This window comes from Lobosporangium transversale, assembly GCF_002105155.1.
Source record: "Lobosporangium transversale strain NRRL 3116 chromosome Unknown BCR41scaffold_11, whole genome shotgun sequence".
NCBI lineage: Eukaryota > Fungi > Mortierellomycota > Mortierellomycetes > Mortierellales > Mortierellaceae > Lobosporangium > Lobosporangium transversale.
The window spans coordinates 727,228-740,847 of NW_019028989.1; the positions used below are offsets into that span (position 1 = coordinate 727,228).

At 40.5% G+C, this 13,620-nt stretch overlaps 4 protein-coding genes across 4 annotated transcripts; 3 read left to right on the top strand and 1 right to left on the bottom strand.

The window, feature by feature from the left end:
• Positions 1 to 481: 481 nt before the first annotated feature.
• On the bottom strand, positions 482 to 4,570 carry BCR41DRAFT_369403 (E2F/DP family winged-helix DNA-binding domain-domain-containing protein; the record flags this gene model as incomplete). Its single annotated transcript, XM_022026454.1, has 6 exons — positions 482 to 883; positions 1,024 to 1,141; positions 1,286 to 1,483; positions 2,303 to 2,501; positions 3,079 to 3,202; positions 4,484 to 4,570. 6 exons carry the CDS (start codon positions 4,568 to 4,570, stop codon positions 482 to 484), a joined length of 1,128 nt encoding a protein of 375 aa, XP_021883181.1.
• Positions 4,571 to 8,510: 3,940 nt separating this feature from the next.
• Positions 8,511 to 10,437, top strand: BCR41DRAFT_385332 (hypothetical protein). The gene is made up of 4 exons (XM_022027660.1): positions 8,511 to 8,780; positions 8,892 to 9,030; positions 9,155 to 9,606; positions 9,703 to 10,437. The coding sequence occupies exons 1-4, from the start codon at positions 8,600 to 8,602 to the stop codon at positions 10,143 to 10,145; spliced, it is 1,215 nt and encodes a 404-aa protein (XP_021883182.1). The 5' UTR covers positions 8,511 to 8,599; the 3' UTR covers positions 10,146 to 10,437.
• BCR41DRAFT_350252 (hypothetical protein) lies at positions 10,425 to 11,018 on the top strand. Its single transcript, XM_022023637.1, has one exon. The coding sequence runs from the start codon at positions 10,510 to 10,512 to the stop codon at positions 10,720 to 10,722; it is 213 nt and encodes a 70-aa protein (XP_021883183.1). The 5' UTR covers positions 10,425 to 10,509; the 3' UTR covers positions 10,723 to 11,018.
• A 933-nt stretch (positions 11,019 to 11,951) lies between these two features.
• BCR41DRAFT_350253 (hypothetical protein) lies at positions 11,952 to 13,393 on the top strand. Its single transcript, XM_022023638.1, has one exon. It carries the CDS (start codon positions 12,327 to 12,329, stop codon positions 13,350 to 13,352), a length of 1,026 nt encoding a protein of 341 aa, XP_021883184.1. The 5' UTR covers positions 11,952 to 12,326; the 3' UTR covers positions 13,353 to 13,393.
• Positions 13,394 to 13,620: the final 227 nt, after the last annotated feature.

A 13,620-nucleotide genomic window follows, 5' to 3' on the forward strand; every position in this document is an offset into this window, starting at 1 on the left:
ATTTTTTTTTATTAAGTCTTTTTACGATACTGATTACTACATAATTGGCTTGGATATACAACAAAATCAAAAAGAAAAATGTAATTGGAATTGCATGCTTAAATAGACCTGATCTGACTCAGGCCCATTTCACGCGTCTTGCCAACAAGAAACCAAAAATAAAAAAAAAATAAAGTAAATAAAAATAAAGAGAGCACAAATCGGAAATGCAAAAAATAAAAAAGAAAAGAAAAAATAAATAAATGCAGACTGAAAAAGGTATCAAAAAGTAAAACTAAACCTATCTTTAAAAAAGAAATATTATAGTACAACAAAAAAAAAAAAGAAAAGATAAAATAAAATAAAATAAAATAAAATAAAGGGTAACCAAGTGCTAGACTGCAATCAAGTGATGCAATCTGGTCACAAGAATGGGTAACAAAAAGGTGACATACGAGACTACACACGAGCTAAATAAGCAGCAGATCATCAAATCAACCGTTTACTCGCTCATGCACTCATTCTCGCTCTCCTCTGCCTCCTCAAGGGCAGCACGGTGAATGATGTCGACCTCCTGTTGAGGAACACTCGAGAGGATCATGTTCTTGCCAACCATCGTCTTGTACAACGGTGTCGTTGGCAAATCCTCATCGTCCGAAGATGAATAATCAGATGATTCGTCGCTGTAATCATCCGATGAAGACGAGTAATCTGAATCATCTGTAGACTCATCATCCTGTGAAGAGTAATCATCCAAGGACGAATAATCGGTCGATCCCTCCGTAGACGAATCAGACGACTGCGAAGCTGACTCGTTGCAACGAGGAGGAACAACAAATGAGCTCAGCTTGACATCGCCAGATTGTGTCTTGTGTTCCAAATTCATAACAAATGGCTTTGTGAGCTAATTTCATCAAAAATCAGAGCACAGAATAAAATAATAATAATAATAATAATAACAAAAAAAAAAAAAAAAAAAAAAGTTAAAAATCATAAAGTCATTTTAAAATTGAAGAACAAAGAGACAATAGAGTACCAACTTACATCTGCGGAACCATCATCGACTTGCATATAAGTCTCATAGGGAGTATTCACAGCCAGAACCAGGGAATCTTGCAAAGAGTCAACCTTTTTGATATCATCCATGGTAACATAGGCATATCTATAGATTTGTCAAAAATAACTTGCGTCAGTTTCAAAAAAAGTTTAAAAGTGTCCAAGCGTGCAACATTCCAAGGTCTAAAGAAGATTATACACAATATGAAAAAGAAAAAGAAAAAAAAAAAAAAAGCTACTGAATACATACCGAGCAGTGTTTTCATTGGTAAGAGTATCTCTGATGGCACCATCCACCTGGGACCTCATCTGCATCAAACGTGCATGTTCCTGCTCCAGACGAGCCTTCTCTTGCAATAGCTCCTCTTTACGCTGGCGGATGAGAGAGGGCGAGGCCGTTTTGCAACCCGCCGTTGATTTGTTGACTTTGCTCGTGGCGGAGACACCCCTAATGCACAAAATTAAAATTGCGGGAAAAAATAAATAAATAAATAAATAAGCGTCGGGTCAGTAAGGGGAGATGAGCAAAGATTCAATGATAAACATGAAATAGACCCCTCTCCTTCAATTGTGTTGCATTCCTCTGTCCTCGCCTCTTCTCCCCTCCCCCTGGTCAGAAGTGATATTTAGTTGTCATCGACCTGCTGACCAGTCTGAGCGGAGCTACTCTGTGTTCGATCGCAAACCAAATGGTAACACAATAAACAATACCAAATATGCCAGTGCCACTATTGTCCGGGACAGACATGGTGCGCGCGCGGCTGTTCTGTCATTCGCTATTCTGTTTCCCTTTCTCGCCCTCACCCCTCACCCTTGTCACTTCTCTCCCCCCGTATTTTGTTCCATCTTGCTGTGCATGTCATCCAAGTCTGCCTTGTACCTTCTTGTTGAAGTTGTTGTAGTCTTTTTTTTTTTTTTTTTTTTTTTTTTAATAATGTTCGATCAAACATCCCTTTTTCGTTCTGCTCTGTATGTGTAAATCCCCATAGCCAACCTTACACAAAGACAACACGCATCACCAATGCTGTATCCCTCTTTGTCCTCAAGCACAATTCTTTTCTTTTTTTTCTTTTTTTTTTTTTTGGTGTGCCATTTCATTTGTCCCATGACCGCAAGGGCAGTAAGATGCACAAGAAATTCCCGCATTATCAATGCTCCATGACTGATGGTCGAGACTCAAAATATACGCTTGACGTTTTGATATCCTGATCTGAGGATGGTGATGAGGATGATAGCAGTGTATAGGATTAAATAAAAGAACACTTACTTCCAGCGGACGTTATTCTTCTTGAACTTCTCAATAAGGTCAATTCCTTCCAAAACGTTCGTGATGTCATAGATTCGGCGCTTCTGCACATGGAGTCTCTCCGCAGTTTTGTTGAGATCCAATGTGCCACTCTCGTCCTTAAGAAGCTGAATGAACTGCCTGGTCAGCATCCCGAGAGAGCGTTCCGAGCGGCTAGAATCTAGTATGCCGTAGGATGAATGACAGACATAGAATAAAGTTAAGTAAGAGAGAAATAAGGATAGAAATAAACAATCAGGAGCGTGGATCAAAGAGCATTTTTTTGTTGAATATTGATTTCCATCAAAACGGGACGGGAGATTTTTGGATCGCGCAAAAACACACGAATTAGTTGTTTGTATGCTGTACGAGTATGTATCTCTGTCTCTCCTTTGGCACTGCTTCTTCGTCCACCTATCCTCTGTCCTGCCGTTTCCTTTTTTTTTTTTTTTTTTTTTTTTTTTGTTGTTGTTGTGGTCGCAAATACTGGGCTTTGTACGGAGCAAATAGATATAGAGGAGAGGACGAAGGGTAGATGAGCAACCTACTCACTTCAGGAGTTGCTTCATCCTGCATCCAGTCGTCCAGTCACCCTCTTCAAAAGGTAAAAAAAATGTCCGGAATTTTTTGCTTAATGTGTCCATCATCCTGTCTCTGATCCGATAAATATATGGCGTGTCCATGAAACTATCTCCTTGAGTTGAGCCAAATGATCCGAAGAAGAAAAAATAAATAAATAAAAGTCTTTAATATTTTACCTTTAGGAGCAGCAGATCCCTTTGGCTTGGCATTGTTTGCGGGGGAGTTATTGCCCTTGCGGCCACGCTTGCCAGTTGCCTTGACCAACGAAGGTACGGGCTCGTGAGCAACATTCGATCGGTTCTAATAGTATGCGTGTGAAAATAATAAGAAATTTGAAGGTGTGAAAGAGCAATAGGGAGAGTTGAGAGCGAGAGAGAGGAAAGAATAAAGAAGTAAAGAGAGAGGTGAGCAACATGTTCATCAATCAAGGGTGCAACCACACTTCAACTATGATAAAATGCAATAAGACAGAAAAAGAGACGGATGAAGTGGGCGGCAGACGAAGAAAAGGGAAAGTAATAAAAATTGATTGAATGGGCAATTGGGTTGGAATATAGACTCAGGATATGGCGGACTATAGTAAACCGTAGGAAACACTTTGCTTCCAAAAGGCGGGAAAATTTTAAAAAAAAAAATGCTTATCAATTGAAATCAATAGGAGTGAATACTCCATCCATAAAAAGGGCAGCTCCACCCGTAACTCGCTCAAAGAAGTACAAGAGTCACAACAACAAAAAAAAAAAAGACATTACGCTCATGTCATAAAGAGCGTGCACAGAGTTTAGAATGAATAAAGTAAAACAATACGAAATAAATAAATAGCCCGACAGTTACATCGAAACAAGCGCCCATAATCAAGTGGTGGTGTGAACAAAAATAAAACCTGATTTCAATGAAGCGTGCAATGAAGCCAGAATGAGTGCAGTGTTTTTTTTTTTTTTGTCTGTGTCCTTCTTGTGCTGCTCTGTTCGTTTGAAACTTCCATTGCGCAAACGAGATCTCAATTGACCCGCCTCCGATGAGGAGAACATAATGAAATAATAAAATATGGTGGAACGGTGTATACTGTATGAAGTATATTGTGTGTCTCCATATTGTCAGTGCCAGCCGCCATTCAGACTCCTGCCTGGCTCATCCCAAAAGAATCTTTTTTTTTTTTTTTTACAGGTGCTAATCCCGAGAGGCGCAGAGTGTGTGCTGTGTTGTTGTGTTTTCTGGTCACCTTTTTTTTCCCTCTCGTCTTTATCCTGGTTGACAGTGTCGAACTGTTTTGCTGTGTCTGCTTGTTTTCCAGTTGCGGTTTTGAAGGAATGGCGACAATTGAGCTCCATTCCTGTGATCACCCCATTGTGGACCCGAAATGCACTCATTCATCGAACAGAGGAGGGGAAGGAAAAGGAGAAAAAAGAGAAAACCAAAAAAGAACAGAAGAACATGGCTCCTTCAACTCTTGCCACACGAGACACAGCGCAATAATAACCATAATAATGATAATTATAAAAAATAAAAGAAAAAAGCTTCCTCTTCCATCCCATACAAAATAAAAACCTTTTGTTCGTTCTTTTTTCTTTTTTTGCTTACCTCTCTTTCGACCCAGGCGTGGTCCGGGTACGAGGACATGGTGGGCATGGTTGGCATCGCGGCCATGACATGAGCGGCTGAGGACATGGTTATTGTGAACTGTGAGTGTTGAGAAAGAAGTTTATGAAAAAAAAGGCCTCGGAGGAAACCAGCGAGAATAGTGGGTTGAGGTGGTTGTGTGTGTGGATCGAGGTCTACAGGTGCTTGCTTGAGTGTCAAAGGCAGGTCCGAAAGGATTCTGTCCTTGTCTTGATAGAGAAACTTGTTTTTTTTTCTGGACGAGTGTCTTGACGGATAGATAATCGACAGACGAATTCTGTTTTGGAGCGCGGTGTTCGATTCGATCTTGGGGTTACGAGCAAGGTCTTGTTTTTTCGAGAAGAGAATGCGATCGCTTGATTTTTTCCTTTTTACGATGGCTCTTGGTTCGTCTTGAGCTTGAACTTGAACTTGGCTAGACTTGAACAAACGACGATGAGAGTACTTGTAGAATGAGAGTGGAAGTGGGAAGAGCGAGGGAGTGAGTTTGAGTGTGTGGTAGTGTAGAAGGTGGAAGGAAGTTGTAGTGTTGGAAAGTGGAAGAGGAGTGGATGAGTGAAGAAGAAAGAAAAAAGAGAAAGCAGAGTTGAGAAGAATTGAACGCTTTTTATACCTGTCAGAAAAGCGAAAAAGTCGATGAAGGCGACGATGACAAGCTCAAGAAAGAGCCGGATGGTCCTTGGACTGTTTTGTCTCTCTTTGGGGAAGGAGTGTCCTTTGGCTTGGACGGGTCCTTTGGGATGGAGGCAATCCCAGCGACTGCTGAGCAGAGCAAAAAGTCAAAAAAAAGTGGGTGGAGTTCCCTCACTTTTTTTATTTTTTGGTTTTAGCACGCACGCAGAAAAAAAATTTCTTGCAGCAAAAAAAAAAAAAAAAAAAAAAGAAAATGCTGCCCTGAGCCTTTTGGTGGTGATTGAGATGTATTTATTATATTACAGTTGCTAGACTCGTATAAACTTCCTTGACTCTGTCTTTTCTTCGTGCTTCACAAGGATATCAAGTATAAGGATAACGATATGGTGGACTGCACTGTATTAGATACTATGCGGAGGAAACAGTAGGCTGACTTATGTGATTCTTAAACAGATGTATGATATGTGATGTATGGTGTGCGTTGTGTAATGTATGTTGTGGATAAATGAAGGATGTTCTCGGTTTACGTTACTTTGCTTAGCGTTTGAATACCAATGTCTATTACCGGAAAGCCATAGTTCAGTACCAACGTAATATTAGATGAACAGAAGTGTAGCATCTATCGCCTTGATCTAAGAACGTGTGCTAGAAACATTACCTCTTATGCTTTCTCTGCTTGAATGTTCACTTACATCTTTCCTTGCTTCGCGTGACGATGTAGATGTTGTGAACACGATTGAATTGTCATTTTGTTATATCTGAACATATAAAGAGAAAGCAATGAATTCCAGCATGCCTAAACCAACGAAGGATAGGAATGGCGCGTCTAAGGAAAAAGGTGGCGGTCATTGAGACCAAAAAAGTATAAAAGGCTAGTCATGGAAGCATTCAAAAAGTTTATGAATATGATACATATTTGCGATGTTGCTGCAAGGTCCAACTCAAAAGGGAAGAGAGGGGGGGAAGGGGGGAAGGGGAAGGGAAAAAAGGAAGGAGAAAAGAATGGAAAGGTAAAGGTGAGAGTGCAATATCACCAAGACAGATAATATTGCTGTGTTTCTGCAGTCATGATAATGATGATGATGACGATGCTTATCGTTAGTTTACAATGATTCATAGCTACATTGGATACAAAAGAAACCAAAGCAATTGTTCTGGATCTGCAAACAACTTGAACTGTTGCTTGTTACTCGAGCTTTTGGCTTTAGAAATGAATAAAATGATTTCGGATACATGCACATGTCCAGACAAAGTGACAATCATTAGCAATACCAGCTTACACTGCAAACCAACTGTCGCTGCAAATTGTAAATAGAAATACAGCTACAGCTACAACTACAATATCAGTCTCGATAACAATGATTACAACAAAATTGAGAACCGGTGCGAGAGGATGTCATTATGATCTGTTGTCATTTACAGATCGCAAGTTACACTCAGTACCCCTGTCTGTTCTTGTCTTTCTTTCCAACCAACAAACTAAGAACGGGGATTTTTTATATTTTTTTACTTTTTATTTTATTAGTAAAACAGATATTGTTATTGTTTCTCAGATTATAGTAGCAGGAAAAAAAAAAAAAAAAAGAGTAATAAGGGGTAGGATTATGAGGATGAGATGAGAGGATGAAAGGATGTGAAAGTTGGTTCAAACAGGATACATACAGCAAGCACACAGCAACTTTCTCTTTTTGTTTTTGTTTTTTTTTTTTTTTTTTTTCTCCTGATGCTCTCTTCTTTGTCCTACCACTGGTCCATGTGCCAGTGCCAAACGTGCGTCTGCTTCCTGCTCTGTTCAGTTTGTTCTGTTTTTGCTCTATTGCCTTTGCTTGCGCTCATACTTGGAACCTATCGGGGCATGGACATGGACATTAAACATGTCCTAAATAAATTTGGAATGGTGTGGTGAATGGTATGAAAATCCAAGTCTATGCAGTAGTTGGTTTTGAAAGTCAACTTTCTTTTTTATTCGATTAACGCCTTTTTATTTCAATCAATCAATCATTCAAGGACACTAACTATGGCTCGCTTGCAATATACACATGTTCACCAAATACTCTGACTAGAACCACTTCACGTATCTGTACTTATCCTGCAATTGTTGTTCTCTTGTGTGTGTACACACCAAAAAGGAAGTTCAACTTGCGCCAATTGTCATCATCATGACCAAAAAGAAATTTAAAAGGACTCATCTCTTTTGCTTCTTCATTTTAACATCTTCACTCACTTGACACACTCACTTTTTATCGTGTTATCTCTTCTACAAGATTATGTTTTTATTTTTTATTTTTTATTTTTATTTGTCTAAAAGAGTCAGGGGATCATGGATAGAAGCAATGAGGTTTTGAGGCTTTAGATGTTGTATGCATATCGGGATGATTTCTACTTTTTGGAATAAAGCGTCTGTGAAAATGGATGGTGTGAATGTGGAGATGTGTTTGTGTAAATAATGTTTGTTGGTGATAGATTGCCACCAATAGCAACAACATCACGATCAGTGAAATAAGGGCATACCGCGGAATCTTCCCGCCCTTTTTCCTACGGTAGATTTTTCTTTTCTTATCCCTCCTAGACAAACCCAGCTGCAAGCATAAACAAATTGGGACAGCCTACAGATACATATGAAACAGATTTAAACAAGGTAAACAGGAAAAAAAAAGGCGTAGACTCCATTCTAAATCTGGTTACATGTATACCATCCATATATTATTTATACTACACACACTCACACACTCACACACTCACACTCACACTCACTCACCATGCACTCACACTCATCCATGCACTCACACTCATCCATGGACCCATACTCACACCTACATTCACACCTACACTTGTGTGAAGACTATTGTTCAATAGAGAGAAAAAGAGCGACAGTGAGAGAGACAAAGAAAGAAGTTATAAAATGTGGCACCCCTAGTTGACTAACATTCCACATTGGTATGAAGCCATGAAGGTAATGGGGTGTAACATAGTCTTGAACGACGCCATGTGCTGTGTAGAGTTTGGGTTTTTGAGAAGTTTTGATCCCACGGCTGGTTTTCAGTCGTTCGTTTAAAAAATATGTATGATGGAATCATAACTTTTTCGGACCGGATCATCAAATGGCTTTGTGACTGGCCACATTTTTCAACTCGTTGTCTTGTCCTTGGTGTTTACTCAAGGGGACAAGAATCCGCCCTTCAACAAAACAACCCTCCAATTGGATAAATTTGGGGACTGTTCAAAAAGCTCCTATCATATACCGGCTCGGATGTTGACTGAACGGTTCATCTCATGCATGTCAGTAACATTGCAACACTATTCATCTTTTATCTCTCTTCTTTCTCTTCTTCTCTGCTTTCTACGCTCCCCTTTTCTTGTGCTCTTACTCTCACTTATCCCTTGGGCTTCTCCAAAAACATCCTTTTTCCCGGCTCTCTTTTTCAAAAAAAAAAAAAAGAAAAAATGTGTCAAGGTGCTGTGCCTGAATATTTCAAGTTTAAAGAGGCTCCTCCAGAGCTACCCCCAGGTTGGCTAGGGTCTCGGTTCCTACACGAATTAGATGTTATCGATCCTCATACACAGACGAAGGAGTACGTGGTGTCCAAAACAGCTCCATGTCCTATCATTGATGCCCATGTTCATGGTAAATAATAATAAAAAAAAAAACACGATTTGTGATTAACATTGAACGAGATAACTTCAATTGGAGACTTTTCCCTCTTATTTAATGCATACTCGTGGGTTTCATTGTTAGTTTTCCCTCAGAAACTCATGGATGCTGTGTGGACGTTCTTTGACAACTTTTATTGGCCTGTTCGTTATAAGGGAACATATCTTGAAAGTAGAGCTGATTTCTTGATCGAGCATGGTGTCACTCATGTTGTGCTTCTGGTGTAAGTCTACCACACTAAAAAAGACGGATGAGCCAAGAAGCAGAGCACGAAAAGTAACAAAGTTTCTTTCACTCTACCTATTTTTTTTTTTTTCATTTTTTATTTTCATTATTATTATTACAAGATATGCACACAAGAACGGTATTGCGCGCGATTTAAACAAATATCTCGCTCAAGTCGTCAACGACATGAATACACGCTATAATAAAAAGTTCTCAAAGGAAGAGGCATCCGGCCAGATTCAGAAACAAAAGAGAAGAAGAGTGGCTACGGGTCTTGCAACGGTCATGCCTGGAGAACCTGGAGCTAAAGACATCCTAGCAGAAGCATTTACAACATTGGGATTATCAGGAATTAAAATGCATTCACATGTTCAGTCTGTTCCAGCGAATCATCCAAGCATGGATGAGGTCTATGAGACCTGTATCCGTTTCAACAAGCCTGTACTCATCCATGCAGGCAAAGCCCCCAATAGCTCTGCCTACAAGGTCGATGCAGGCAAGATTTGTGATGCTAGCATTGTGGAGGATGTACTCAAACGTTATCCTCGCCTACGCATGTGTGTTCCTCATCTCGGTATGACTCCTTGGCCCATCTCTCTCTTTTTGGTCTAATCGGATACTGTGACTTGGCTTATTAACTACTGTTTCGTATTCTCTTTTATACGTCTAGGCATGAACCAATATGAAGAGTTCTTTGATTTATTGGATCGATACCCTAATTTCTATCTGGATACGACCATGACATTCGGCTCATTCTTTCAGACGTTTGAAGAAAACAAGCCTCTAGCAGAACTGCTTCGGACAATGTTTCTTAAGCACAGTGATCGGATCCTCTACGGGTCAGATTGGCCTAATATTCCATATTCATGGAGTCGTGAGATAGCTAACTTGGTTAGTTTGATGGATGGTGATGGTGATGTTATTTCTTCGGCTGTAGCAGGAGGAGGAAATCAAAAAGGTATACACCGTACAGCGGAAGGCGATACGGTATTAGAAAAGATCCTGTGGCGTAATGCAAGCCGATTCTATGGCATCTCTGAAGAGGACTTGGGATTGTCCGACATTAACTCTAGTGGCAGTCAAAATTCCACGCCATTCCCATCAAATCTGTAGTTTAACATGGCGCTTTTTATATTCCAAAATGTGTTTAAATGCTGTGCAAGTTATGGAGGGACATTGATGTAAAGATATTTTTAGTGTAGCCCGTTCCATTTGGTCGCGATCCCTTATATTTTTTGAATACTCTTAAATGTATTGGCAGCCAATTGACTCGCTTGTTATTGCAAGTGGTGTGACTGGTCAACTGGTCATTAAAATTAATTTCAGTTTATCTTGTATCCACTAATCTGTCGAACCAGCTTAAAGGAATCTTTGCGCAAAGCCTTTGTAGTCATAGGCGGGTCCGCCTCACCTAGAAACTACCGAGTATAAAAGCCAAAGAAACTTCCTTCTTAATAAAGTCTTCAGTTTTCCCCACATGTCTTATTCTTCATCCGCAGTTCATCTTGCCATTTATCTTTTTCCCCTTTTCACAACAAGCATTTGTCTTCCGGTAACTCATTTTGTGAGCTCACCTATAAAGCTCCCATCTTTTCTTTTGACATTCTATGGCGCTGTTTGTAGTCAAGGTTATTTGACTCTATTTTCTCTTGTCAATCTTGTTGACACTCTTTGTCCTGCCTTTTCCTGATTGTGTCTATCTTTCTGTCCCTTAAGCAAAGATATTTTTTACAACAATGCCACCAAACCAATTTATTATGATTAAGATATGTGGGGTCTATATGTTGTCTAAATAGTCCTCCTTATAAAAAAACACCATCTAGACCAAGCATAGAAATAAAGAGATTAGTCAAGAAAGCACTGTCGAGCTAATACTTACAACTTTTTCAAGACGAAGGCCTTTCCCGACCTAGTCATGTTTGTAGTATCTCATGAAAAATTTTAGACAGACAAATAGTAACCAGGGAGCAGAAGTGAGAATAGGATGTGGGTTCACACATCACATCCATGGGGCATTTATCCAAATTTGTATCAAAATAAAACTGCAAGTTTGTCTCGGGCACCACACCATGGGGCATAGAGCTGTTAGTATGTCTGTATTATAAATTTTCATGTAACACGTGTACTGTGAAATATGCAACTGATCATATCCTATTGTTGTTGCCGGCTTGGTGTCTTTCCTCCCCATGGATTCAACGAAGGCTATTTTGGTATCTCGAGTTTGGACTCAACCTGTCAGTGAGCATTGGTGCAACGCATATAAGGCACACAGGCTGTTGACGAGCCTACTTCTCACCTTCACCGTTTGACGCAGGTCAGGGTTGTGACGGTCTAGCGAAGAAAACGTAAGGGCATTAACAATACCAGGATCGGATTAGACGGTAGTTGTGGTATTTGCAAATGAGCATCGCCCTGGCTCATGGAATATGAGTCCAACGTTTTCAAGAAGTTTGGGGCCCCTCTTCCAGCTTATGTTTGCGTAGTCTTCATCTATCAGGCCTTCACCGGCTGCCTTTAAAACACGCCGTGTTAAGGAATCCTTGAGAAAGTTTCAATTCCTGGCTGAGATCTTCTTCATCTACGTCAGACTGCTGCTGTCTCTTCGTCTGGACTGTGTCATAGGCAAGTGGATTCAGAACAAGGCCATTGGTAAAGTCGTTCCTTTGAGTTTGAACCGAGTTATACCTTTGTCTTGTGCCTGTAGGGGTACCTTGTCTCGATAGCCATGAAACATGCGATCTCCTTCAATGTCACAAAGAGAGCCTGTATCTAGACTTCTTTTGTTCCCTGTACACATTCAAACACTGCAGCCTTGGAAGGATTGTCGAGAGGATGTCAGTTAGGACGTGTTCAGACAGATACACATACCGAGGGGGGACGTAAGGAAGTCTATTTTTTTTATTTCTTGTTGATTGTCATGGCGAAGGCTTGATTTGGTAAATGTAGATGATTGGAGAAGAGCTGTAAACAATACTCGAAATCCAAAAAGTTAAAACCTGTCGCTGAGAATCTTATTGTTTCGAGTTGTTCCAAATTCATCAGCCTTTTGTTTCGTTCTCTTTCATACACCTATAAATACGTCCTGCCTCCTTCTCTTTTTCCCTCTCTCTCTCTCTCATTTACAACGACATTGCTTTCGCGCTCTCACCCGTACTCTTACACCCTCATCCCCTCACAGACCATAACTTTTTGCTTTCTTAAAGGTAAACTATCTCTACTCTAACAACTTCAGCTTCAATCTTTAGCCGCTTAAACCAACATTGCTTGCACTGTTTTACACTATACTTTCTCTAGATGGGTATTAAAGGACTCTATTCATACCTTTCAAGGAGAGACCTGCCACCAAAGGAGATTGATGTACATGAGCTTGCTGCTGAACCCCATTCATCTTTTGAGCTGGATCTGCTTGGCACTTTCCACAGCGATATACATAATATCATCCTAAGGAGATTCAGCCGGCAGAGTTCTTTCACTGCCTGCGGCCATGCTATGGCTAGTATCATTCGAAAGATCTTTGGTCCTCTTGCCACAGTGACGATACACATTGATGGGCCTCGCTGCGAAGAAAAAACGCGTGCCTATAGGGACCGAGATGCTAAGCGTACAGCAGCGGATGCAAAACTCGATACGCTCATAGCCAACATGGAAACCAAGTCCAATGAAGGCAAATGGGAATCTCGAAGCCATATGATTGCCATTAAAAAGAATCTTCGACAGCTCTTCACATTCAGTCATAACGAGAAGAGGGAGCTCGTGGCGCCATTCGGTCGATACAATAACTTTGTGATTTGCCATTGTAGAAATGAGGCTGATGTGTGTATTGCCGCCAAATGTACACCAACCAGTATCGCTGTGTCTGGGGACTCTGACCTTCTCATCTATCCTTCTATAAAAAGAGTTCTTCGTCCAATCCCTCGTCGCCATCACATGTTTGCACTCTATGAGAAACAAGAGGTCCTGCAAGCCCTTGGGTTTTCAAGGAACAGTCAACTCCTGGTCTATGGCATTATATCCGATAACGATTACACCCCAAATATCCCAACCTTTGGTCTTGCTACAAATGCTGAGATTATCTCCGCGCTCACTGACACTGATGCCGAAAAGTTGACGGTATCATATGTTCGTGAGGTCCATGCCCGTAGCCGTCGAACTCCTGCAGAAGGCCAGTTTGACCATTCAATTAATGTTTTCTTTGGTGGGATCCAAACCCAGGCCTCGCAGCAACCAACCGCTGAAAGATTCCTTCATTACCATGATAGAATGAGGACTGCGATATCTGCTAGGTACCAGAATAAAAATAATCAACCTCAACCCAGGTAAGCTCCTTCAAATGAACATTTTCCAAAGCATATACAAAAAAAAAAAAAAAAAAAAAAAAAAAGTCATCTAACCCTTGACATTGTTGTTCCTAATTAGATTCTATATCCCTAAACGCGCAAAGCCGAATCGCTATCGGCCTGTTTTCCCTACCCAGAAAAAGGAACTTTCCCCTAAGAAATATGACCTGACCAACTGCAAACAACACGACCGTCCCGTCAGCTCCAGCCGTCAAAGAAAGTCCCCCAAAAAAAAAGGAAAAGGAAAAAAA